This window comes from Larimichthys crocea, chromosome XIX, assembly GCF_000972845.2.
Source record: "Larimichthys crocea isolate SSNF chromosome XIX, L_crocea_2.0, whole genome shotgun sequence".
Taxonomy (NCBI): Eukaryota; Metazoa; Chordata; class Actinopteri; family Sciaenidae; genus Larimichthys; species Larimichthys crocea.
In genome coordinates, this window is record NC_040029.1 from 8,639,570 (window position 1) to 8,666,127 (window position 26,558).

Here is a 26,558-nt window from a genome sequence, read left to right on the forward strand (position 1 = left end):
CTGATGCATGAGCTTGAAGATGAGCGTTACGAGCTGCTCTTTAAGTAACAACACTCACATCTGCTTCCTTCGTGTCTTTAATAATTGACGTTGCATGAGAGAGAGAACCGGACTGCAGGTAAGTCATCAGAAGCTTGACGTCCACCGTTTTGATGTATGTTTCTATTTTTCATGTAGGCAGGTCAAGAGAGCTTAAGTGATGAATAATAGAAGAAACAGAAGCACCTGGTGGAGGGAGGGGCAGCTTAGTAACTAGAGAAACTATGTGTGCAGTTATTTATGTATTGATTTAAATTAGTAGCCTGTCTGGGATTGTTAGGAAAAATATAAAAACTGGAATTTTATCAGATCTGTCAATTACTGCCAGAGATAAAAGGCTCGGCTCAGTCTCTGGAAATCCAGCTTTCCATACATGATCCACACTGTAATCCTGTTTGTGTTTCCAGTCCACACTTGGCAGACAGGTACCTGCTTAACAGTATAAAAGACTAGAAGGTTCAAGGGCTGTAACACATTATTGAATCTGTGGTTGATTTTCAAGACTGGTTTGTTAAATGCCCATCCCAGTTTCTCCAGTCCAAGGTTATGTCTTTAATTATCTTCTTTTGTCAGTCTAAAACCCGCAAATATTCAGTTTAATATGATATGAAACAGAGAAAAGCAGGAAATCTGCATATTTAGGAGACTACAAACAGCATTTTCTGCTGTTTTTGCATAAAGAATTACTCAGGTTTAATTCGTTTTCTAAAGAATCGATGAGTCGACTACTCATTGCAACTTTTAGAAACTGGATCGTTTTTAATATCTGTGTTATAAAAAGGTGGTTTCGTCTGCCCATTTACTGCCAAACATTTTAAAGCAGTCACTTCTCACATCGTTGCTCTGAACAGACTGCAAGTGTCTATTGTTCATAGTCCAGTGAGCAGCGCTGCTCTGCTTGTCTGAGAGTTTAATCTGCTGGTTGAACCACTGGCTCTCCAGAATAGACGACCGTCGTGCCCTATATTTATTTATTTATTTATTCATGTGAATGTCTCTTTTTTTCCCTCCCATTTAGCAACTGGAGAAACTGGAGCAAAAGTCCATAAATATTACACGTTAACATAGAAGATTCAGTCTTATTCATAAAAGCAGTTTGGCTGTTTGATGCCGCACACACACACTCAATATTTTAATTTATTTACTAAGAACAAAGATTTAAGTAGTTTTCTCTGTATCATCGGTCTTTTTCTTAGACTTCATGATGTGTTTGTTGGCACAGAAAGAAAGAACCCTGACCACAAATCTTCACACATATCTAAATCCTGCATGAGAGGTCGAGTTCAGGGTGAGAAAGTCCCACAGCAAAGCCTGACCCCCTTCAAATTTTACTAATTTTAATGCTGTGTCATTTTCACAACAATCTCTACAGTTAAAAACTATATTTTTCTCCTGTTTGAGGAGTAAATGTGTTCACTAAGGGAGCCAGTCGCCCTTTGAAGATGTGAGAATGAGGAAGACGTGAATGTGTACCAGATTTTATTTAGTCAATCACTCCAATAGTTGTTGGGATCAAAGTCATTGGGATCATTCGTCTGTCCACAGTGGATATCTGTACTAAAGTCCACTGGTTTCCACCAAAGAGAGCAAAACAACTTAATCCTCCCACTTTAAACTTGGTTAATCCACCACATCCGTTTCTTAGAAGATTTGTCTGATCAAAGTATCGCCCAACATGCGAAGACATAAGTCCATGAAACAAAGAGAGTCACTATGACGCTTGTCACTTCTTTGTCACATGCTTCTTCTGTATAAGCCACAGCTGTCTGCTTACTTTTGTCATCTGTGCCACAGGGTCGTGATGTTTCCATCCAGAGTCAGGCAGCAAAGTGCTTCATATGTGGACGTACGCGGGGACGTGCACTGCTATTAAAAGCATAGTGCTGTAGATGTTTTGATGCTCTTCCATGTAACCGCTTTGTTGGGCAGGTGAGTGGTGCAGAGAGACGCTCAGGTAAAAGCAAAACCACAGATGTGGACCCACTCAGTGTCTGAGGTGTGTGAGTAAATGGTGCAGATGGATCAACAGCAGAGTGTTCTCGTTTTTTCTTTTTATTGAAAGAGTCAAAAAAGAAACACTACACCCACTTTGCAGCTTGTAAAATGTGTTTCGAGCTGTATTTCTGCACCACAAACAAATAACATGATAATATGAGCTGATGGAAAAGTCGATCGTTTACATATCTATGTCACACATGCATCTTTTTAAACATAACTGATGAGCACAGACTCTGGGCTTCCAAGTTTTGCAAGAGATGTACAGTAAGTGAGTCTTTTAAAGTCTTTTTTTTTATCTTATTTCCGTATAATTACCAAGAGAGCAGTGGAAACACTATGTAGTTATGTCAGACTACTTTTGTTTTCCTGAGAAAGCAAAATAATTTACCACATTTCACAAGAAAATACTTAGATAATTAACTTTTAATCTTCAGATTCTTTTTGCAAACTTCATTGATCTCTCAAGTAGGGCTGCAATTAACTGTTAACTTGATTAAACTGATCGTTATTTCCTGAATTAATTGATATTATATTATTTTAGCTGACCAGCAGTCCATATCATTAGCCAACATAGCCGGCCACTGCTTTCAAGAATCTGTCTTGCTCTAGTAGTGTGATGTATTATAAATATATTTGAATACACCCACATAGCTGGTAAGTAGGATTTATTCTTGTCATGTTTTTAAGTGTTAAAGCTGATCCCCGTAAACAACTGACCCTGGTAATGAGGTGTAGGTACATTAGAAGTTAATAAAAACATAAAAACATGCAATAAGATTCTTCCAGGTGTTTTCATTTTAGGTATCTGTCCATGCTTTTATTTTGATAATGCTGCCATCTGCTGGACAAAGCTAAAGACAGCATGGAGTTTCCTCAGAGGAAGAAGCTGCTAGATTAAAGTTCAAACTCTCAGCACTGCTTCTCCTTCTCCTTGTCATTAAAACAGTAAAGGTCATTTGATATTGTTGCTCTAAGTGCATCAGAAATCACAGACACATCTGTATGTTTTATGATTTTATTGTGTTAAAAACACAGAGGCCTGCGTACAATGATGCAAACTGACTTTGTCTGGAGGAGTGTACAGAGCTCAGAGCACAATCTGCATGGAAGCAGTCATCTGACATAAACTCATTTGAATTGTGCATATTTGGAGAATAAATAATGATAAATATCCTTATGGAGGTATAACCAGACAGAGATCCCAAACTTAGCTCAAAACCAGTGCTGGACTACATAAACTAATTAAAGAGTAAGCTTTTGTGGTGGCCAAGACTTGTGTTTTTATAGATAACCTGTGGCGAGAGCTCCAAACTTACATGGCCTAATTGCCTACTTCTGAGTTAGCAGCGTTCAGAGTGAAAAAGAGAGGGGGAAACATTCAATATCATGCCAGAAAGTACTGATATTTCTGTTTTCAGTGGAGGCCATAACTTCTGGTGGTGGGTTGCATGTACAGGCCTGTTCCCTGCAGGAGGTATCTTTCCACTGGGACCAGTAGTTCCCAACCTGGGGGTCAAGAAAGGTGGCATCAACTCCAGACTGTGCAGATCACAGCACCGAAAACTGCACAGTCCAGGTAACCTTGACTTCTCACCTGATCTACCTACTACACAGACTCTTCTCCCACCTGGAAAACCTTGAAAACACTGTGAGGGTCATGCAGCCGTCACTTCTCATGCATGCAAATGCATACACTTGAAAACTATAATTATTATGTTTATTTTATATGTATCTTAGATTTTACATATGTGTATGTGGAGCTGTATTTTCTTGTGTATTGTGAGCTGCTGTAACAGGTGAATCACCTGGTGTGGTCTCATCACAAGACAAATATAAGGGGATGTAGGACAATGCAGCACAATTTATAAATAAATGTATTTATATACATATTTCTAATTAGATAAAGTTCAAAAATTGGAAATATGTAATTAAAATATAAATATTACCTCTAAAATGATTAAAATGGGTTGTCTTTAACTCGTAGACACGCTTATCAACATAGACAACAACAACAAAACATAGGGGGAACTTTTTTCTTTATATTTTTAACATTATAAATGACTAAATCATAAATTCTTCTGTGTTGAGCCTAAAATAGTTGCTCAATTTATAAATAAATGTATTTATATACATATTTCTAATTAGATAAAGTTCAAAAATTGGAAATATTATGTAATTCAAATATAAATATTACCTCTAAAATGATTAAAATGGGTTGTCTTTAACTCATAGACACGCTTATCAACATAGACAACAACAACAAAACATAGGGGGAACTTTTTTCTTTATATTTTTAACATTATAAATGCCTAAATCATAAATTCTTCTGTGTTGAGCCTAAAATAGTTGCTCAATTTATAAATAAATGTATTTATACATATTTCTAATTAGATAAAATTCAAAAATTGTAAATATTATGTAAATATTACCTCTAAAATGATTAAAATGGGTTGTCTTTAACTCATAGACACGCTTATCAACATAGACAACAACAACAACAAAACATGGGGGAACTTTTTTCTTTATATTTTTAACATTATAAATGACTAAATCATAAATTCTTCTGTGTTGAGCCTAAAATAGTTGCTCAATTTATAAATAAATGTATTTATATACATATTTCTAATTAGATAAAGTTCAAAATTTGGAAATATTATGTAAATATTACCTCTTATAAAATAATTAAAATTGGTTATCTTAACCGTAGACACGCTTATCAACATAGACAACAACAACAACAAACATGGGGGGACAAAACGGGGGAACTTTTTTCTTTATATTTTTAACATTATAAATGACTAAATCATAAATTCTTCTGTGTTGAGCCTAAAATAATTGCCCAATTTATAAATAAATGTATTTATATACATATTTCTAATTAGATAAAGTTCAAAGATTGTAAATATTATGTAAATATTACCTCTAAAATGATTAAAATTGGTTATCTTTAACTCGTAGACACGCTTATCAACATAGACAACAACAACAACAAAACATGGGGGGGGCACGGGGGAACTTTTTTCTTTATATTTTTAACATTATAAATGACTAAATCATAAATTCTTCTGTGTTGAGCCTGAAATAGTCGCTCACCGTGTCTATAATTAATAAAAATATAACCCTGCGCCTCTTTAAGGAGTTAAATTAAGCCTCTCCCCCCCCGCAGGTTTCTAAAATAGTTCCGTCCATCATCTGGTTTTGAGTGGCGCGAGCGGCGGCGGTTTGTTCATGACGGAGCGTCGCGGCGCGCGGACCACCACCACCACCTGTCTCGAGGTGGACGGTTGATAACGGCAGCGGCTCGCGAGCGCTCATGTACCGTTGTGTGGCGTGAAGCTGGAGCACGCAGCCCGGAACCCGCCACCCCTCCGCTGGGCTGGACCGGAGCAGCCAGCCCTCTGGACCGATGTCTTGGCCGAAATGTCCCGACACATTTACATACGGAACAAGATTGGCGAGGGCATCCAGGCGCCCATCTTCCAGGTCGGTCCAACTGCTTAAAAATTCAAATTTAAATCTTAAATCTCAACGTGTTTTATTCAAAAGTTAACCGTCGACTGACGGTTGGTGCCGGTTGAAGTTTGGTTCGTTGACTTTTTAAACATAAAAACTTAATAAATAGTCATAACTCACGTCGATAAACATAAATTATGTGACTTAAATTACATTAAACTGCTGTAAAATTAACATTGTAGAGCAGAGAGACACTTTTACCGAGTATTTGTGACCACATTGTGTTTTATTTTCGCCTTTTGTAAGATTATATAAACTTTAATGCACAGTATTTATGTCATTTTTGGAATAATAGAGGTTATTATGACTTGTTATTTAAAGTATTATCATGTCATTGATTGGTTAGAAGCTGAACTTCTGTTCTGGCAAATCAAATATTCACAATATTATAATATATGTTATAATTAACAATAATGCATGGATATTTCTCAAGTTTTATTGTCTTTAATCACATTTTTCCCTGCTGAAGCACTCATAATAATCATAATATAATACATTTACCATGCAGCGTTTGTATTAATAGGCTATTAATGGTTACAGTGAGGTAAATCATCATCATTCATTCACATATACGGTTTATAATAGTTTGTAATGAGTTATATAAAGAGTCGGGAATGTGTCCGCCCCTGTAGATAACTGATAACTAATATTTAATTGATGATCGGAGGCTGCTGCAGGCTGTTATTAATAGACTTCACTAACTTTTCTCCTTCACGTCTCTCCTGTTGGCTCGAATTGAGAGGAGAGAGAAAGACGGTGACCCAGATTAATGGCCCGGTTTCATGAATTCAGGGAAGTAGGTTCTGACTTTTTAACAGTGACATTGTCATTAACTCTAGAGACTTGAACAGAAATGGGGGCAAATCACTGGCAGATAATTAATTTAGCTCCCCGGAGATTAACTCTGCTGGTATATTTGGACTTTTTGAAAGAGGGAAAGGAAGACGGAAAGTCAGGAGGTGAGGAGGAAAGTAAGTAGACGAGGCGAACATGTAACGCAAACACACACACACACACAGTCTTCATACGTGTCGAACCGTTTAAATCATCATCGTGTCACGTTGCATCGCCTTCTGTAACGAATCATAAAAACATCTTGACTTTTTCCATCCAGGTGAATCGAGGGACTTATTCCAGGAGGAGCCGACTCAAGAGGTCTGATGGCAGCACCACGTCCACCAGCTTCATCCTCAGACAGGTGAGGAAACACACACACAAGGTCGTAGGGCGTGAACTGAAATGGTAACAAGGTTCTTAAATCCTGCGAGTGTTTCCAGTTTGACACTAATGACTCCGTCACTTCTAGTTAACCTCCTGCACACACTGTTCATGCTTAAAGGCACCACGGAGCGTTTGTGACCACTGGTGGCGCTGTGCAGCCGTGTTTTAGACGAACGTGTTTCTACCACGACTGCGCATGCGCATCAAAACAGACTTGATGCACGTCGACTCCAGAGGGCAGTAATCTGCGTTCAAGTGAAGGAGGAGACAGAAGACTGCAAGTCAAGACACCAAACACGTCTGTCGAACACTCAGCATGCAAAATATGTTGCATTGTAAATCACTTCTCGTGCACGTGTGTTGCCATCACACATCTCGTGTGTTGAGAAATTCAACCGTGGACCTTTTATATTATTGTCTTTGCATAATAAATTGTACACCGTGTACAAAAAATGGAAGCAATGTCACGGAAATATCTGCATGATCTAAATATACACGCTTGGTTTTCATTGTTTTGTCAATGGGAAGGATGCAGGATGCGAAGGTTGAGCCTGTAGCTGCGTGTGTGTTGTGTATGGAGGTCAAGAGTGGCTTCAGCTCTAATTCTGATCATATGAAGTGTTCAAATTCAGGTCAACATTTATTTATAATAAATTACAGTCGAATCTTATTTGAAAGTTAGACTCGGACACATCAGTGTGTTTATCTTGGGTCTTTTATTTTGTTTCGTTATAATGCATCTGCTATTACCGTGAGTGAATGATGAATCCAAACAGGGGAAAATAGATAAACTAAATAAAGAAAACACCGTGTTAGGTTTTATGTTGCAAATCTGCTGTGGGCTGCATAGTCTGGAATATTTATGGTGACATCTGTAACTTAAAGCAGCAGATAGATTTCAATAGTTTGTCACAGATTTTAATGTTTTTTTTGGACTAATGCGCTGTGATATTGTTCTGCAGTCGTAGTTCTGGCAGGTACTAATGGACATTCGTGGGTTTGAGGACGCTCTGTAGCAGGCGTGCTCTAAGTGGCTGCTGTGGCTTCCTGTTTGCCTGCCTGATGTTTGCAATTATGCTCATCAGCTCAGAGTTTTATCGTTTCATAAGAGTCCGATATGTTTTATCTCGTGTTGTTTTCTGCTGTGACTTTATAGGCCAACATGAGATGACGCCGTTATTTACACAATCATCCCGTAAGTTATTTATTAACCCCACGTTTGATCAATTAGATTTTATGCTGTGATATTCTGATGAGATTTAACTGAAATCTGAAGTCGATATTTTGGTCGATTGTCACAAAAATGATCTGCAACAGTTGATTAATGAAGTTTCCAAACTTGCTGAATACTTCTCAATGCGAGTCATGACTGCTTTTCTATATTTTATATGTTTGTAAACAATTCTAATATAATAATTTGAGTTATTTTACTCGCAGATCACAGTAAGTTTAGACTTGACACACCTAGATGTAAATACTTTGAAGCTAACAGAAAGAATTAGGGCTCGGTATCAGTATTGGTGCCTATTTAATACCTTATTTTACCTTTGTTTACTGAGTTTTAAACATATATTTGGCGGTTATAAACCTATAAGTTTCAAATTAAAAACTGAAAACAAAGCCAGCCAATAAAGACACTTGAATAAATAAATAAACGCTACAAAAAAGAAAACAGTTGGTCGTCTGTAAGAACTGATAAATTAGGTAGTTACACTAATGTCACATCTGTGATCTGCTTCATACGCCTTGAAGCTATTCTTTAACCAAATCTATATAATAATGGATAAATATATATATGAATAATAATAAAACATTGAGGTGGGAGGACCAAAGTGTGACATTAAATATCCCTAAAACATAACAACACGTGCTGCTTTGAGACCGAACACTGCGATGCTCATTGTTTGTTTTATTCATTTTGATTTGATTTGATTCTCCTCGTGTCTCGTGTTTTTGTTTCGCTCCCCGTGGAGAATAAATCCGCAGACTGAGCGGCGTGAGAGGTAAAAAAGGGAAATGGAGGATGCTGCTCCCCTCTTCCACTCCTCCGTCCCCCTCCCCCGACGCTCCGCTACCTCCTCGCACTAGAAGAGAGAAAGAAAAAAAAATCAAGGAGAGCGCTCATCCAAGCTGAGTGGACAGCCAGCCAGCCAGCCAATCAGCTCCTTGCACATTGGCTCTGTCATCAGGCTTGGATATTGAGGAAGGATCCACTGCTCTACTGCTGCTACTGCTTACTGCTGCTGCTGCTGCTGCTACCGCTGCTGCCGCCACCTCCGCTGCTCCTCGTTGTGTATATGTACATGTGTGTCTCTGTGTGGGTGTGTGCGTGTGCGTGGAAAGCCTGATGAAATGAAATGCCAGGATTGGGCTACCTCCAGGGAGAACCTCTCCATCCTATAATGTGAGGCAGCCAGCCAGCACTGTGGGATCAGGGAGAAGCTGCATCCATCAGGCGACGGGCCTCCGGAGGACCAGGCGTGATCCGACGGGAGGAGAGATTTTTTTTAAAAAAGCAAAAAATTTCTTCTTCTCTGGCGTGAAGAGAAGGGATTGTCGTCATCCTCCCATCCATCCTTTTTTTTTTCTCCTCCGTGGTGCCCCCTCCTTCTTCTTCCTCCTCCTCCTCCTCCTCCGCCTCCACTCTCATTTTTCCCCCCTCATTCTTCTAGAGGCGCTCGTTGGAATATCAAACCTCCATGTATGACAATTTGTACCTGCATGGATTTGAAGACTCGGAGGCGGTGAGTGCTCGGATGCGTGCGTGAATCTTGCTTTCTCGCCGTATGTGTGTTTATTGATGGAAGTAGCTCGGGCTGTGCGCACACACACACACGCACACACACACACACACACAGGAGGCCTTTGATGGGTTAGCCAACGGTACAGTGTAGCGTGATCGTGGGATATGCTTGGCTGGAAGGGGGTTGGGTGGGTGGGTGTTGGTGTGTGAAGGAAGGGGGGGGTGCACATTAGGCAGATGGCTCCTGACGTGTGACATTCACACAGCCCTGCATGTATTTTCTGTATAAATATATAAATATATATATATGTGTGCGTGTGATGTGTGGCTCTATGTAAACCTGTAAGAATGGACCACCAGAGCCAGGAGGAGCCGTTCAGCCTTCATTACAGTGTGTAGCTCACAGAGATGGACCAAGCCGTGACTCAAAGAGGAAGATGGGAAGATGTTAATCAGCCGTTTACGTAGCCACACTCAGATGTGTAACGTTTATCACTTCAGAAGAAAGGAAGGAAATGCAGCAGAGTGTGTCTTTCCCTGCGTGGCGTAAAGGCACTGAAACATGCATCGTGATGTCATTAAGTGAATTCTGATGCTGATGAGTCACATGCTGAAGCTACTCCATTGGATAATGGCTCGGACGCTACAGTGCAGCCTTCCACACGGAGAGATACACGAGACGATGTGCAGGATGACTTGTTAACGAAGGGTTCTCAGGAATGGGGTCTACACACTTACAATTATATTTTTTAAACAGTGATTTAATATCACATTTCCATAAAGTTGCCGGTACCTGTGAGAGGCTGATTATAAAAGAAGCAGCACAGACCAAGATGTGCTCACGTTTAGTCCGGTTAAACCCTAAAAACATTGGATACTACACTTCCCATCATGCAACTCACTCATATAATTTCCCCATTAGACCCACCCTGCCTGGTAAATGCCCACATCTTTCAAACTCCATATCCTCCTCCATGTTTTGTGACGTTTCGCCCAGGATTAGATAACCTCGATGACATCACTGTGACATCAGTGGCAGAAGCAATAATCCCAGTTACCACAGACTCGTTACAGTGATGTGTCAGCTCCTCGTTCAAGCTAAAGTTCAGAAACCATTTACGTTCTCCTGACGTGCCGCTTTGCGATTGGATGCACACGATCCGGACGAGGAGTGTTGCTGAAGTCAGGCCTCGCCACTGCTCGCTTTAAAAAAAAAAAAAGCCAAAAAGTGCTTAGCTGTGATGACTAGCTTGATTGATCTACTTGAGACTAATGGCCCTCCTTAATTGAATCATCATCAGGGCCTGATTGTTCAGATTCACACACACTCGGCCTCGGTCCAATCATGCCCCTGAAAAAAAAATGTTGCATTAGTGGAAATCTCACTGCTGCATGTCTCTAAGACACCAAAGACATGATGTAAGATCCACTGTGGGTGCCTCTGTATCCGGCTCCTGTCGTGTCGATCACACTTTATCTATTCAAAGTTGCATGAGTCCAGACTAGAGTTAGCCATCTTGTCACTTAGTTTAGTCTCATTTGAACTTGCTGGGTATCCGTGTAGTTAATATCCGTCTCATTATGCAGATAAATAATCGAATCCTGCTGCTGATGATTCATACTGCTCTTTAAAAAGAGGATGGGAGTCACTTTCACGTGTCTCTGTGATGCTGTTTGGTGTAACGAAGCTCACATTGCACATAATGAGCAGTATGCATACTTAAATCAGTAAAATGTTTGGCTTACTATCTCATAATTCTGCTCGTGGATGGAGAAAAATGAGCTAATGGAAAAGTCTGACAAACATCACTGTTTGGCTGTTTCTGTGATGTTGGTTTGCATGTCACTGTCGTCGATCATGCTGCAAACTCTCTCCAAAATAAAGACTTTGAATATCGACAGGGTCTGAGTGTTTACCTTAAAACTCTTCCGGGAAGGTGAAGGGATCACGCCGCCTTCAACCACTGGCCGTGTTTCAACGTGCCAGCGATTACTGGAAGTGTTACGTCAACAGATTTCTGTCAGGTATCAGCACCTACTCGCCTCAGTGTAGTGCGTTTCAGTGTTTATACAGGACACTGTATCGTGTGTGTGCAGCTAAAGTAAGACACAAACTAAGTGAATGGTTTTAGTTGTCTTGTCAGCAAAATTTTAAGTCTAAATAGTTTCTAATGATCGTATGAGCTGATTGCATGGATTAAATCAAAAAGAAATCCATTTTCCTCTTCATGAGAGAGCGAGGGGGGGGGGGGTCAAATCCGTCACTACCCAGAATTGTCTGGAAGCGTGTGATTGCGTGGTCATACAAACTGCTGACGGCACAGGAACGGAAATTCCACTTTGTCTGAGATGCTGCTGGCAGTCTGCTCTTTTCTACATCATCTATTTCACCTGTTCTATATTCACCGTGCCAAGCCGCCACTCTTCCACTTTGGCACTGCGAACACAAGTTGATGTGAACCCTGAAAATTGGTCCCATAATCTGTGCTTTGCATTTCTACATGTCAGTGCGAACACAGAGCCTCTAGTTTTATATATTCAGCCCATTTGCAGGTCGTTTGGACGCGTCTGTCCACCGAGGGAGCCGTGTTTAACTGTGTGGAGAGGTTTCGAAAATAACTTTACTCCTGACTGTGAATCAACCCTATCTGCGTTTGCCATGCCTTCGTCACACATTTACAGATCTGTGGCTGTTTCCTGTCGCTCCAAATGCTCACATACTATCTTAAATGGCCTTCAGCGGAGCTGTAGTACTTGAATCAGGCCTCTGCCTCGAGATGTTTTCCCATTATTTCAATACCCACCACAGGATCAATACTCTATATTGCCGCTAGCCTGAAAGAAAAAAGCAGATCGCAGCATGTTGAAACTAACCTACTGTATGCTTTCTCTTTGCAGGGCTCAGCTGATTCATATACTAGCAGACCATCAGACTCAGATGTCTCTCTGGAGGAGGAGCGGGAGGTGCAGGCCCAGGTCCAGAGCCAGAGCCCAAGCCAGAGCCAAGGACCGGGACAGAGCCGCCAGGAGAGGGAGCAGCAGGCCACCATTCAACTGGAGAGAGCCAAGGTAGCTGAGTCCATCTGCGGTTATGTTAAAGTGCTATACTGAAGCTCTTAAAGTCTGGAAAGTTGTATTTTTTTTTTACTTATTCACTGACTTTGTGTTTCCATCTCCAGACTAAACCTGTGGCATTCGCTGTGAGGACCAACGTCAGCTATTGTGGCGCCCTGGATGAGGATGTTCCAGTACCAGCCACAGCCATCTCCTTCGACGCCAAGGATTTCCTCCACATAAAAGAGGTACACGTGTAGTTTTTTACTGTAAACCGCTCGGTTTTTCCACACACAAATCTATGAAACATGAACTTACATTATATATATTCTGTTCTCGTCCTCAGAAGTTCAACAATGACTGGTGGATCGGGCGGTTAGTGAAGGAGGGCTGCGAGATCGGCTTCATCCCCAGCCCTCTAAAACTCGAGAACATCCGGCTCCAGCAGGAGCAAAAGAGAGGACGAGTCCAAGGGTAAGTAACAGAAAGACACACTCATGAACAAAGTATTATACGGTCACACAAACACTAAACTATTCGAGGTGATTGCTGTGTTATTCTTAATAATCGGGGCTGTGGTATACTGACAAAAGAAGGTTTCCTTTTCTAAAAAGGAGTTGGCCTTCAGTCACATAAAGTTCAAGTGTCACTGAAAAGAAAGACTCTTTTACTTTGCTTGCTTGGCACTAACAAGCAGCCCTCAGTAACAGCTGAACAGACTCGCTGGCTCAACTTGACCCTCTATGAACCCGAAGCAGCTGGTCAGAAAAATCATTGAACCATTCTGTTCATCGCCTCTATTTCCATCTCCACGCTCGAGCTTTACGCGCCACTGCGAGAATTATACAATGAAACTGAAAAACAGATCATCAAATGATTTGATGAATTCGATTTTGAACTGTCTCACGTTCATCTTTCAACATTCACAAAACACAAAATTGTCATTTATCACTGAAACAAAGTGTGAGTGAGAAAAAAGAATTGAGAAAAATCAAATAAAATGATAAACTTGATTGACAACTGGGCTCTTTGTGGCCTCCATCGGGCAGATTATCATTACGAGAATAAAAAAAGTATAAAAATAACTTTGAACTGGAGCATAAAGAAAATAAACCGACAACTATTCTGATAATCAGTTTATTGTTTTGTCTTTTTTAGAGCAGATTATTAATCGAGAGAAAATAAAAATGATTTTGCACTGTGGGAATGTGGCCTCAGCGTTTCTAAACATCCCGCCCACGGCTCTGATTTAGTGTAAGAACTTTTGAGTTTAAGAGATGAGTGATGAGCCGCTGTAGTCCACAGACAGAACACAAGTTCCCGCACTGCACACAGATTGTTTTCATTTGTCAGCTTCACATTTTTTTACACATTCGGATGCAGAACGAACGCTTCGGAGGCTCCGTCACGTTGTCAAAGACACAGTCGGTGTCTGTACGTCGCCCTCCTGAGCAGACCTCGGTTAAACCGTTCAGTCCTGTAATTCTTTATGAATGAGCTCTGATTTTGAATCGTACTTTGACCCAGGTCTGCTCATGACTCACGACTATTTACTCCATCACCTCCGCTCACGCTGACTGTACCAGCAGAACTCTTTCAATAGCCGTAATTAGCGGCCCTATCAACCTCCGAGTTTCTTTGTGTGTGTAATGTGTCTCGAAGGTTCTGTCAGCCAGAGTTTGTACAGTAACTCGTGAACGTGCACTTCCTCAAGCCTTAATGTGGAGTTTAATACTGATCCTACTAGACTGCGAGCGCGTCAGCGCCTCGCTTACGAGCTGTGGCGTTTTGTCACCAAGACTCAGACGAGGGGAGACGTTTAAACCCCGTTAACCAGGACAACGTGAAAAATAGTCGCCTCGTGTCAGAGATGTTGGAAAGTCTGGAAAAAAAATCATCTTATTGTTAATTTTTTATTTTCTTCTCACATTTCTGTGTGAAATTATCCTCCGCTAGTCATGAGAGACGAGGAACTCTCAGCACGGGCTGAGAAAAACACATTTTCTGCCCGTAATTGGCAAAAAAAAAATGACATGAAGTCGATATTGTTTGCTTATAGCTTTTCCCGAGAGCTCAGCTGTCGTCCTATTTACATCATCCAAATGAAAATCTCATGGGTATCTTTAACTTCTGCTGTATGGTCAGCCCTTTTCACCGCATGCTGCTCAGCCCGCTCATAAATACAAAGGTTCCTGAATATGTTTTGCACGTCAAAAATCCCAAAAAGGAACAGCTTTATGATCACGAACTGAATCTTCATGTGGAAGTCTTTACTTTTATGGCCATGGAGTGCTGACATCAGTGGATTTGTTGCCTCCTCCTGCCTGTGACAGTTTGTGATGCAACAAAAAACAGTAACGACAACGAATTGGATGTTTTCGTGATCTGTGGTGTTGTTATTTAATATTTTTCTCCCATGTCCTCTGCAGTTTTTCAACATTAATACCAAGGTGTGTCTCTGTCTTTTTTTTATCCCCTCTTGTCTTTTCCAGTAAGTCTGGAGGGAACTCTTCGTCTAGTGTAGAGGATGAGGTATCTGCCTCTATCCGACCCCTCATATCCTCAGCAGGTGAGAACATCGGACAGGGGGGAGAGGGCTGTTAATCGCCATCTGCCAGCTTAGAGCCAACATAGAGAGAATAAGCCTCTAAAGCCTTCCCATGTCTCTGCATAGAGCATAAGTTCAGTTGTTTGGTACGCTCTCCCATGATCCTCCTCTTCCTCCAGTTGAGGACTGCAGGCGCTCTGAGACTGGGGGCTTACTACAGTGTGAACCCACCGACAAGACTATGAACCCCCCCTGAACTGCACTCATGTGACTTTGTGAATATACCTTAGGACAATAGAAATGTGTTTATCATGACGGTTCTCCTTAATAGGTTTCATTTGCTAACATTTTCTGATGTGGAGCATGTTTTGAATGTCACGGTGACGCCTCCCCCGACCAGCAGCTACTGACGACACTGTCACTGTCTTCTCTCCCCTCCTACAGGAAAGCAGAAACAGAAAGTGGTAAGTTGGGTGACGGTAAAAAAAAACAAACCAAAAAAACACTCATTCACCATCCACGCGACTCTTGTTGCTGCCATCATAAAGTGACAGGAACTAGCAGCACCGACAGGACGTCACGACCTCATATCACATCCAAGGGCGCGCAATACTTCAGCCGGACTGAAGTATGCAGCGCCAAATCATCACCATGTCTGTGATGCCAAAGTATTTTAGTGCCAAGTGTGGGATCCTGTTGATTTTAGGACTTTTTAGGGGGAAATCAGTCGATACTTTAAACTTTTGTTTACACATTTGTCACATTAGATGGTGTTTGTGGTAGTTTTCAAGCCAACGTGTCGAGGATACCAGACTAAAATCTAATATTAAAGGAGGTCAAAGTAGTTTGACTTATCCCCAAATTTCAGAGGAGATTGACACTGCTGCCGTGTTTGTACGCTGAGTAAGAAAGTACAGCCAGCAGCTTCTTAGCTTAGCAAAAAAATAAAAAAAGGGAAACCGCTAGGGTGGCTCTGTCTAAAGGTGAAAAATCTGCCAAGCAACAAACAAGCTGGTAATTGTTGAGCTTCAGCAGCTCTATGTTTTGTTGTGTGCCAGGCCAGCAGTGAGCCGAGCTGACCGACCGCCGTCTGCAGCTGTACATTTACTGCACGGCGGTGTCAATCTCTCTCCTCCGACTCTCAGGCCAAAAGCACAGAATAAGCGGATTTTCTGAAAAAGTCAAACAATTCCTTTTCAAACGCACAACAAGAGTCTAAGGACAGAGGTGTGCTGACGTGACGTCTGCTATTCTTTGAGCCTAGCCGGCAGTGGGACGTGTCCTGAGGGTAGTGCTAGAAGAAAGGCCAGGGAGTTATTTGTAACGAAATGAGAATGAAGATACGTTCAGCCACTGTGGAAGCAAAGAAAGCAACTGAACACTCAACACTTCATGTTGAAGCTGAAATACCAGCATGGGAATCTTTATCTGAACGTATGTGGAGTTAAATCACAGACTGGGATAGAAAATATCCAAAATATTCAGGCAGAGGTTCCTATAAAAGGCAGATTTACATTTCATAATCAGGTATTCATTACTTATCAAATGAGCATCCATAGAGAGTGTCCGGTGTGTTTTACTGACAGATAACTAACAAATGTATTACCACTTTGGCATGGCACAGTGTTGTGATGGTACTTCTTTATCGTGGTACTTGGTTTGGTATTGTGTTAGTCGGTTAGTTTTGTGACTATTTTACAACATCGATGTAGCCATCATATCCATCCATCCATGTAGCAAATGATAGAGGATTTACAAGTTAAAACATGTTCCTTCAAATCATTGGAAAATATACAATATGTTACATATTGTGCTACATTATCAGGAGAATGTGAGTCAAAATATTCTGGAAATAATGACATCAACACGTTACATTATCATTTGCTACATGCCTCAACATGGTAATACACCATTTAGCACATCTGATTGTAATTCAGGGTCAGCTGACTCAGCAGCCCGTTGCAGCTGTCTGCTGGAAGCGTCTCCTGCCTCCTGATTAAATGTGTTTGTGTCAACAGACGGAGCACATCCCCCCATACGATGTGGTTCCCTCCATGAGGCCCGTGGTGCTGGTGGGACCCTCGCTCAAGGGTTATGAGGTGAGCTTGCCGATCCAAAAATATCCTTTTTGAGTTTTGTTACGTGATGTTTTACCAGGACAAGATCACAGACGGGAGATGAGTCTTGTACATCCCCCCTAAAAAAAAAAAAAAAAAACAGCTCGCTGTTGGAGCCGTTAATTGTGAGTGTGTCATCGCCCACGTAACATCCAGATTGCAGCCAGACTAACGAGGAGACTTGAGGGGTCAGATGAAAATATGGTGTGTAAATGGCTTTTCCTGTGAAGAGTATTCTCCCGTCTCACTGCTTTCACTACTGTTTCTAAATATATTCTGTCCGAGCAATGCGCAAAATGTGAAGGAGGAAAATGCAGCACTGTAACACTCACGATGGAGGCAGATGATGAGAGGAATACAGGAGGTATTCATCCTCATTGGAGGAGGTATAGATAAACGGATGCAAGTTGGATTCATAATAAAAAGACCGTGGAAGAAAATCAATACCAGTTCTATACTTACTATGATTTTAAAGCTGCATTCATTGATTTTATTGCCACTTGGGGGCAGCACTACAAGCTGTAAACACTCTGTTTTTGGTCTCCACCAGCTCCTGAGAGAAATATCTTGAGCTGCTAAATGCTGCGATGTGTTCTGCAGGGCATCGCTACAAACGACGAGAGCTGTGAGGCTGAACCAAAGCGGCGAAGTCGGCGGCTATTAAACCAAAACAATCCGCTGAAAGGTGCTAAAATGCTCCGTAGATCTTTCTCCTTAATCCTAGTTTTAGAGAAAACGCTGCGACAGCCAACAGCGCCAACATTTAGAGTTTTTAGGGGAGGATCAAAGTTTTTAGATCTCGTTCGCATGAGCTGAGCGTCTGGCTTTTAGCAGACAGGAAATGGAAACGGTTCAGTCCAGCCCTGCTGAAATTTTACAGGTGTGCGCTGACATTTGGACCGGAGCTCTGGCTGCGTGAAGAGCTGCTGTGCCAGGTTGAATTGTATGCAGCGTGTGTGGACTGCGTTTCATGGATGATCTGGTTTATGACGATTATTCTTAATAAAGTTTGACGACTGTGCATGCAAATTTCCAGAGACAAACAATAAAATGGGAGATGACCTTGAAATACAAGAGAAGAGGTATGAGTGTGTATTTCATTTAATGTGTCCACTACTAGCACATATATAAAAGAGAAGAAGATGAAGTCGGAGATTTTAATACATTTACTACACAACAGCAAACTAATAAAACCATAATTGTGATAAATGTTGGTCACACGGTGACTATTTTTATCCTGTTTACTCAGATAAGGCCTCGTATGTCTTTCTTTTCTTTTTTTTTTAGCAGCAGAAGAAATGCCATCTGTCTTGTTCTCCTGCATTTGCCTGATGGATGGAGGCTCATTCATATTTCGGGTCATTACAATGCTGGAGACTATCCCAGCATGCGGCGGACAGATTATCACAGTCCTGACACACAGACAAACATGTTTATGTTATCATGCCCACCTATTGAAATCAGAACAGATCTAATACAGTCACGAAAAAGAATAAACAACCCAATAACCATAAAAATAACAATAACTCTTTTCACATCCTTCTGTTTGTCTCTGCAGGTGACAGACATGATGCAGAAAGCACTGTTCGACTTCCTCAAGCACAGATTTGATGGCAGGTGAGGCAAATGTTCATCTACACAGTTAATTGTTCCCTCTGAACACCGCTGCATTTGAACAGTATCTTCTCTTGAAAACAGCCGAAGGTTGAGCGACCGGCGTGCTGCACATGCCCACACATGCTGCCACGTTCGAGATAAGCGTACAGGAATGCACAAAAACGGTTGTTCTAGATAGCAGATATTTAGAAAAGAGCGAGAGACTGTCGTGTATTTATTCAACAGAAGGATAAGAGTTTCATGAAAAAAACATTTCTGTGTTCCAAATATGCAAAAACACAGATAGCAGCCAACCTGATGGCGTGCGGCGCAGAGTGTTGTGATTTATTTTGTTTATATATCGTGGACAAAACGGTTTCTGTGTGCGAGTCTGTTCAGAAACGTCTCGTGGTTTCACAGGATATCTATCACACGAGTCACAGCAGATATATCACTAGCCAAGAGGTCTGTTCTCAACAACCCCAGTAAGAGGGCCATCATTGAGAGATCCAACACTCGCTCCAGCCTAGGTAAGACCACGACTACTCCGCTAACTCAACCAGCTTAAAGTTAAAGTCTTCCCATAACGAGTGAGTTACTTTAAGTCTTCACAGAGGAGCCGTGCAGTCGTCTGACTTTGTCTCATGTGTTTGAATCCTCAGCTGAGGTGCAGAGTGAGATCGAGAGGATCTTCGAGCTGGCTCGCTCCCTGCAGCTGGTGGTGCTGGACGCCGACACCATCAACCACCCGGCCCAGCTCCTCAAAACCTCCTTGGCCCCCATCATCGTTCACGTTAAAGTCTCCTCGCCAAAGGTACTGAACGTTGAACAACATGAAAAACGACTTTTGTATAAGAAAAATTAAGACTGTGATATAATCTCCACAGCTACAGTCGGACGAGACAAACAACAAGAACACCTAGACATGTTAAAGGTAACGGTGACTCTATGTAAAGTTCCACTGGTGTAGCAGCTCAGCACGAGCACAGCGTAGCCAACAAAAGCAGCATGACATACTGTGTTTAGTGTGGAGTAATCAGCACAGCGGCACCTTTGCATGGAAGAGTTGGTCTGCTGCACTTCTTCTCTCTTCTTGCACTGGGGGACTGACAGACGAGTCGTCTGGCCGTGAAGGGTGAATAATCTCACGCGCTCACACAGGAGAACCTTTTTGGACCGAAGTCACATCCCGGTCCGGTGACTTTCACACTTGTTTAACACCACTCCCCTCCCAGCATGCAGAGATGCTCGCTGTGCTGCAGTCGACCAGGAGAATTCCCACAAGAAACGCAGGAGGACGTGTCCTCGGGTGTCCTCAGCGTCCTCAGTGGCAGCTGGCCTGATTCTGACCAGTACGACCAGTCCACAGCAAAACACCAACTGATAAAAAGACACGACTGAGACTTGTTTTCTCTCCACTGTCACCAACACACATGCATAACTTTATATTCCACCTCCGCACACACATTAATAACATCCTCACTTCAACTCATCGCAGAGAAAAATGTCTGTGAGCTAGACTCCCCTCGCTTTGCCACTCGTCATGTGACGAGGAGGGTACCGGGTGACCTGAAACGAGCGCACCCAAAGCTGGATACTTTGAGCACAGGTTCAGCGTAATTGGAGCATCATGTACTTTCCTACCCCCCTGTCTTCCAGGTTCTGCAGAGGCTAGTCAAGTCCAGAGGGAAGTCCCAGAGCAAACATCTGAATGTGCAGCTTGTGGCAGCTGACAAATTGGCCCAGTGTCCTCCGGTAAGTGGCCATCCTGTTAATCTGGCTGCCGGCTCGTTAGCCTCCAACTTTTACTGTTTTATTCGGTTCGAAAATGAAGTATGTGCACGCAAGATTGATCAAAGTCGAATAACGCAGGCAAGAAAGCCTGAAAATGTCAGTTCCAGTTCTCAGTGTTGTAACAGTAACTGCCCTTGATCCTTGTCTCGATCTATGCTGTGTTCGGTCCTGAAAAGTCCTTGAAAAGTCCTTGAAAAGTATGATACAATCCTGATACAATAACACACTTTTCCACAGTTCATACTAACAAAAAAAAAGACCTCACAAAGTCATTGTGGAGCTCATTCCTCATTCTCGTACCTGCTTCCCCCTCTGACCATCTGCCGCTCACAGGAAATGTTTGACATCATCCTGGACGAGAACCAGCTGGAGGACGCCTGCGAGCATCTCGCCGAATACCTCGAGGCCTACTGGAAGGCGACCCACACCTCGATGGCGACACCCCTAAACCCCTTGCTGGGACGCAACCTGGGCCCCACCACCCTCACACCGTACCCCACCACCATCTCTGGACTGCAGGTACACAGCTAATCCCAGGGTGCCTTGTCAGGTTCAAGGTGAACCACAGGATGCAGCGTAGATTTATGAGCCCGGTAAACAAATGAATGATCCTGTTGGTCCTCTTGTCGCCTCGCTAAGATTGGGTGGGATGAATTTTACTCTTCAGTTTTTAAGGACACGGATCATTTCTGTCCCTGGGTACCCCTATAAATTCATCTCGTTAATTTATTCAAGTAAATCTGTGTTGCCTGTTTGCCTCAAGACAAGTACTACTATAAAAGTTTTAATTTCAGTTAGTGGGAAAGGAAACTTAGCCTAGTACTGTCCTTTCTTGTCTCCTCATGTGTCCTTGTTGTGTCCATGTGATCAGCAGAGCCAAAGAATGCGACAGAGCAACCACACGGGCGACCACTCGACCCCCAACGAACGCCGCAACCTGATGACATCGGACGAGAACTACCACAACGAGCGGGCGCACAAGGGACGCAACCGCATGTCTTCTGGCTCGCAGCACAGCCGAGAGCAGCAGGACCCCTACCAGGACTACCAGGACCCCTATCAGGATGCATACAAGCCACATCGCAATCGCAGTTCACCGGGCAGCTACAGCCATGACTCCCGGCACCGGCTCTGAGCCCACTTCTGTCATCGCCAGGGCCCGAAATGACCCAGATTCCACCCAAAATAAACGCTGCGACAGAGCCGAGACGGTCCCAAACTGTACAATCTTTGTTTTGGTTAATCAGTTTTGTCTACCTGGCTCCTTTTTATTTTTTCTCTCTCTCTCTATTTAAAAGTCCAACAAAATCGTGTTCAGGTGTTTGTTTTTAATCGAGCTGCCAGGGCAAACCCCCGGTCAATCAACAGCACGAGTAGTCCAGATTCAGGACGCCGACATTAAACTAACGCAGCTCCTTCAAAATTTCTGTTTCCTGGGACCTTTTTTTTTTTTTTCCGGGATCGTACTAACACGATGCTCGGCAGATGTGCAGCGCAGACTGCTTGTCGCCTGCGTCAGCAAGCTAATTCTGGAAAGTGGTCAGATGGTGGCTGTGTACAGGCTTTCGAAGCGCCTGGCACATCGCGCCAGGTCAGAGGGAAGTCCGCCGCGCACAGACTGGTGAAGGCTGCTGACCCCCCCGACCCCGGGCCATGTATAAATCCTCTCACCATTTAGCTTCTTGCATGCTGATAGATGATCAAACCACCGCATCCACTTCATTGATATTTTGTACCTAGCATTTTGGATTCTCCAACGACGACGACGTTGACGAGGTGCGTGTGTAAATACGGAGGTCCAGTTTTATAAATCACCTGATTGCGTGGAGAGGTTTGGGTAGGTGGTGGGTTTGCAGATGATATCTGGGCTGCTAGTTTTGAAAACTGGTGCTTCACATTCCCAAAATATTTTGCTATTTGAAAGTCACTTTGAGCAAAGGCCAGCTTTTCTGTAGCATCGCTTTTAGGATTTCATTTGGGTGAAGACCCCTCACCGTCATAGACAGACAGCGATGGTGCTGGGATCAGATCTCGGTAACACTGTAGGAGAAAGGCAATAACTGCTTCTGTTCTGAACAGCTGAGCACTTAGAGACGAGTTAGAGAAGGCGATAGCTGTGACAGTCTGTCGGATAGTTTAGTTAATAGCAAAATACTACTTGAGATGCCGTTTGTTGTTGTTGTTGTTGTTGAGAGAAACCCCCGCGAGCAGTCTGGGATTCAGAATTCAGTTTGATGGACCTAAAAGAGCATCCGCCGCTGAGACTCCAGGTCGTTTTTGCATTCCCGAGCATCCAAATCACAGTTGTATAGCGTTAAAACAAAAAGTACAGATGTGGGTTGAAGTCTTGCGATCGGTTCGCGGCCATCAGATCTTCTCCTTCCTGTGCGTTTTTCTTTTTTAGGGGATTAAAAGCATTAAAAATGTGACATGGCAGAATCGGTTGCATCATGTTCATTCTCTGTGTAGCTGGCATGTTGTCCTGACTGCAGAGCATGTTCCCTCTAAACGTGAAAAAAAAGAAAAAAAAATAGAAACCCTAACTGTAATCAAGTTGATGTTTGTAGAAGTATTAGGGCACCTTTCTCCGAGGAAAAAAAAAAAAGAGAAAAAGACAAAAGACAAAAAAAGATGAGAGAGAAAAAGACGGTCCAAATTCCAGATGAATGATCTCTGAGGTCAATGCACTGAAACAGCAACGACGTGTTTGAGGTTTTCAAAGTGTTTCAGTGGATTGCATGACTCAAAAGTGGAGCCAACAGCTTCTATTCACCCAGAAAAGTTAGAAACTGCACTGATACCGAGAGGTTCCCAACCTGTTATCATCTTATTTTTTAAGATATCAAACTATCTTCAGGCTTAATTATCTCATCTCTGGATAACAAACAAGTTCTAGACGGCTGATTTTAGCTTCCATAGGTTTAGATCTTTTGTGTAATGACGAAAAACTAAGGTGTGTCCTCTGATTCATGTTTTCTCTGGCAGTGTGTCTTTGTTTTGGTAAGACGTGAAGAAAACACCCGCACGGAGGTCCAAACGTGACAAAAATGAACTGGTAAAAGACTCAAAATTAAGTAAGCAACATTATTTTGCTAATCTTTAGACTCAAAATTAAGTAAGCAACATTATTTTGCTAATCTTTTTATTTACTAGTAGTAATATTTCATAAAACACACTGCCAGGGAAGAAGCCAAGTTCCCGATTTGCTCTCCGAGATCAGATACGTACAGTACGACAGACCAGATGTCTTCGACGAAACGTTGTAGCTACTTTTAGCGTTTAGTCCCCTCGTCTCTCCGGGCAGAAATCACGTACAGTGAATGAACCTCTCACAAAAGAAGCTTCGAAAATATATATTTTTTTGTCTTTGGATCTATACAGAGTGTGATCTAAACATTTAAGACGCATTAATCAAAGATAATTTAGGAGCTGCTGCTGCTTTTTTTTTATCATAAATCAGTAGAAACTTGTGTCATAAGGTTCACATTCATATCGCAGTTTTACGGTGGCTTGTGTGTCTTTAAATCCTATTACTGGACAAAAACATTGATGTTGGACAATTCTGCAAAACTCTGGATCATGTATCAGTTGAAATATTTCTTTTTTTTTTTGTTTAACCAGTACAAAAATCTGCTCCAAGTCCAAGTCGCGGTCTAAAAAAACTGGACTTCTTGTAGTTACGGGAGGTCGCCAGGCCAAAAAAACAGTCTGGGACACAACATCCCGTAAAATCTTTGTGCTAAACTAAGATGTCAGATGTTTTATGAACTAAAAGGGAAACATTGTAGGTAACTCTTCTAAATGTCGGAGGTTCACACAGAATTGTCCAATTTGAATGTAACTAGCAGCGTCCTAAATAAGACAAACTCGACTGTCCCCGACACACTTTCAAAATGTTTGAAGGCCTAATTCAGACCTGTCAAATACCGAGCACACGTTTTCCCGCGACGCCAAGCAGCTCTTAATTTATTGAAGTTATTTTCTCGCTTTGTATAGATCTGGATGAAAAAGGGGGGAGATTCATTTTGACAAACTTGTATAGCACAAAAGAAGAAGCAAAAAAAAAAAAACTGAATGTGGTTTTTGAGCAACTGTTCCTACAATGTGAAACAGATTATTTCAAGGACGGGTCGATTTCTTTGTTGTTTGTTAACGAACTGAAACATCAAGACTGCAAATGAAGAAAAAACATGTTAAAGTGAATAATGCTACTGTTTACAGGCACTCGTATCTGTCTCATTCTGCCCCCATAGCATGAATCCCATTGGTTGATTGAACAGGGAGCCATTTTTTCCATTCGAGAAATCAAACCAATGTCGAGCTGGGCTGCTTGAGACAATCAGAAGGGATTTTCCAGACCGGCGTGCCACCGTCCCTCTCTTCTTTGTGAACGATGTGAGAGAGAGAGAGGTTTGCCCTTTTGAGACGTGGAATCAGATCAGAAAGAAACAAAAAAAGAAAAAGAAGTTACGTTTGACCAAACTTTTTGTTTTTCACTGATTAAATCTCAACAAAATTCAGAGTTTCTTTGGTAAAGAGGAAAAAACAAACAAACAAAAGAAGCAAAAGAACAAATATTTATTCCGGTAGAAGAATATTTGCTGGCGATTATTTTTATAACAAATAAAATGTACATAATTGTCTTTGAGAGATGCTCTTTGCTGTATACATGTGCTGAAATGAGACGACCCATGTGGGGGGACACTTGGAACAACGGCGAGGTCCAGTATACAAAGTTTCAGTGATGTGCAATACAAAAAACGGCATGCTGTTTTAAAAATGAGGAACTTCATGTACTGTACTATGCAACCGCAAACTGTGTACATCGCTTCATGCTGTGGCTTCTCCAACCACCCTTCTCCAAGCAAGCTTCATCTGGACTTTTAAGGGATTCTTTGTGTTTGACCTTCTTTCTTTCTTTCTTTCTTTTTTCCTTTCTTCTTTTCTTTCTGTGGAAGATGAAAAACCTTAAAGCGGTTAATGCGGTATTGCATGCATAATATTACCATTCTAATTTATAAAAAAGAAAAAGGAATTAAAGAAAAATACATGAAATTGGAGGTGATTGTGTTTTAAGGCAAAAGCTACAAGTGACTTAAAAACATTTCTTTTTCAAAATAAAAGAGTCGTTCTAAAGTCGTCTGAGGTATTTCTTTTTTATTTGACTCGCTCTCTGTTGTTTGTTGATGCTCCGATTCTCACTTTGTGAGTTTAAAATCATTAAAAACACAAAGAAATGTGAAGAAATCAGCAACACAAACTCTCTGAACCTGAATCCTGGCATCATTCAGAGTATGCTGAATTAGATTTCATCTCCCTCATATGTTTATTTAATGTTTGTTATGCACCAAAACACCAAGACAGACTCCTTGTGTGACAGCAGTAGTGGTAGTTTGCCGCCCTCTGCTGGATTTAACATGCAACAGGTGCACACCTGGACAATTAGCACGAGCTAAACGTCAGTCTCCAGGTGTGTCAGACACAGGGACGTGATTGGAAGCTTCAATAAGGTAATAAACTCAAACTTTCTTTAATGAATATTATGTATTTCATGGAGCTTCATTAACACAGGTGTGCACGTCGTTGCTAGGTTCGTCAGACTCCGTCTATCTCCATGGAAACGTCCCCATAATATGAATATATTTTGATTATATGTGTTATATAACCTGGTAATTGGTTGTTTTATTCGCAATATTACACGCGGTGGTGTGCAAACAACAGGAACAATAAGATATAAGGTGGTGGTGTTTCGGTTCAACGAGCGACCATGTTAACTAGTGACCCCAAAAGGCGAATCAGGTATGTTTCTTTGTCATACATTCGGCTAGAGGTCACCAGTTAACACGGTCGATGATTGAACCGAAACACCTGTGTTTCTATTCTCTTCATCAGCTCCCTGTTTGATTGACATGCTGCCTTAATTACACCAAGTTTA

The 26,558-nt window shown here is 41.9% G+C and overlaps 1 protein-coding gene across 8 annotated transcripts; it reads left to right on the plus strand.

Annotated features, from left to right (window-relative positions):
- The first annotated feature begins 5,248 nt into the window (after positions 1-5,248).
- LOC104931468 (voltage-dependent L-type calcium channel subunit beta-4) lies at positions 5,249-23,271 on the plus strand. 8 transcript variants are annotated; one of them, XM_027291590.1, is made up of 16 exons: positions 5,249-5,520; positions 6,343-6,346; positions 6,483-6,521; positions 6,665-6,748; positions 12,413-12,583; positions 12,694-12,816; positions 12,915-13,042; positions 15,061-15,137; positions 15,561-15,580; positions 17,135-17,215; positions 18,792-18,850; positions 19,250-19,359; positions 19,492-19,643; positions 20,489-20,584; positions 20,957-21,142; positions 21,498-23,271. In XM_027291590.1, exons 1-16 carry the CDS (start codon positions 5,444-5,446, stop codon positions 21,756-21,758), a joined length of 1,668 nt encoding a protein of 555 aa, XP_027147391.1. In that variant the 5' UTR covers positions 5,249-5,443; the 3' UTR covers positions 21,759-23,271. The 8 variants fall into 8 exon arrangements, with proteins under 8 accessions (XP_027147391.1, XP_019114368.1, XP_027147390.1 ...); XM_027291589.1 differs by having other exon boundaries at positions 5,251-5,520; positions 21,495-23,271; XM_019258819.2 differs by lacking the exon at positions 6,343-6,346 and having other exon boundaries at positions 5,251-5,520; positions 21,495-23,271.
- Positions 23,272-26,558: the final 3,287 nt, after the last annotated feature.

Excerpts from the sequence above, each read along its gene's own strand:
- LOC104931468 (XM_027291589.1), top strand. The coding sequence starts at position 5,444 with ATGTCTTGGCCGAAATGTCCCGACACATTTACATACGGAACAAGATTG. Across the intron at positions 15,138-15,560 it reads ACCCCTCATATCCTCAGCAG|GAAAGCAGAAACAGAAAGTG; the intron begins GTGAGAACATCG and ends CCCCTCCTACAG. Across the intron at positions 19,644-20,488 it reads TTAAAGTCTCCTCGCCAAAG|GTTCTGCAGAGGCTAGTCAA; the intron begins GTACTGAACGTT and ends CCTGTCTTCCAG.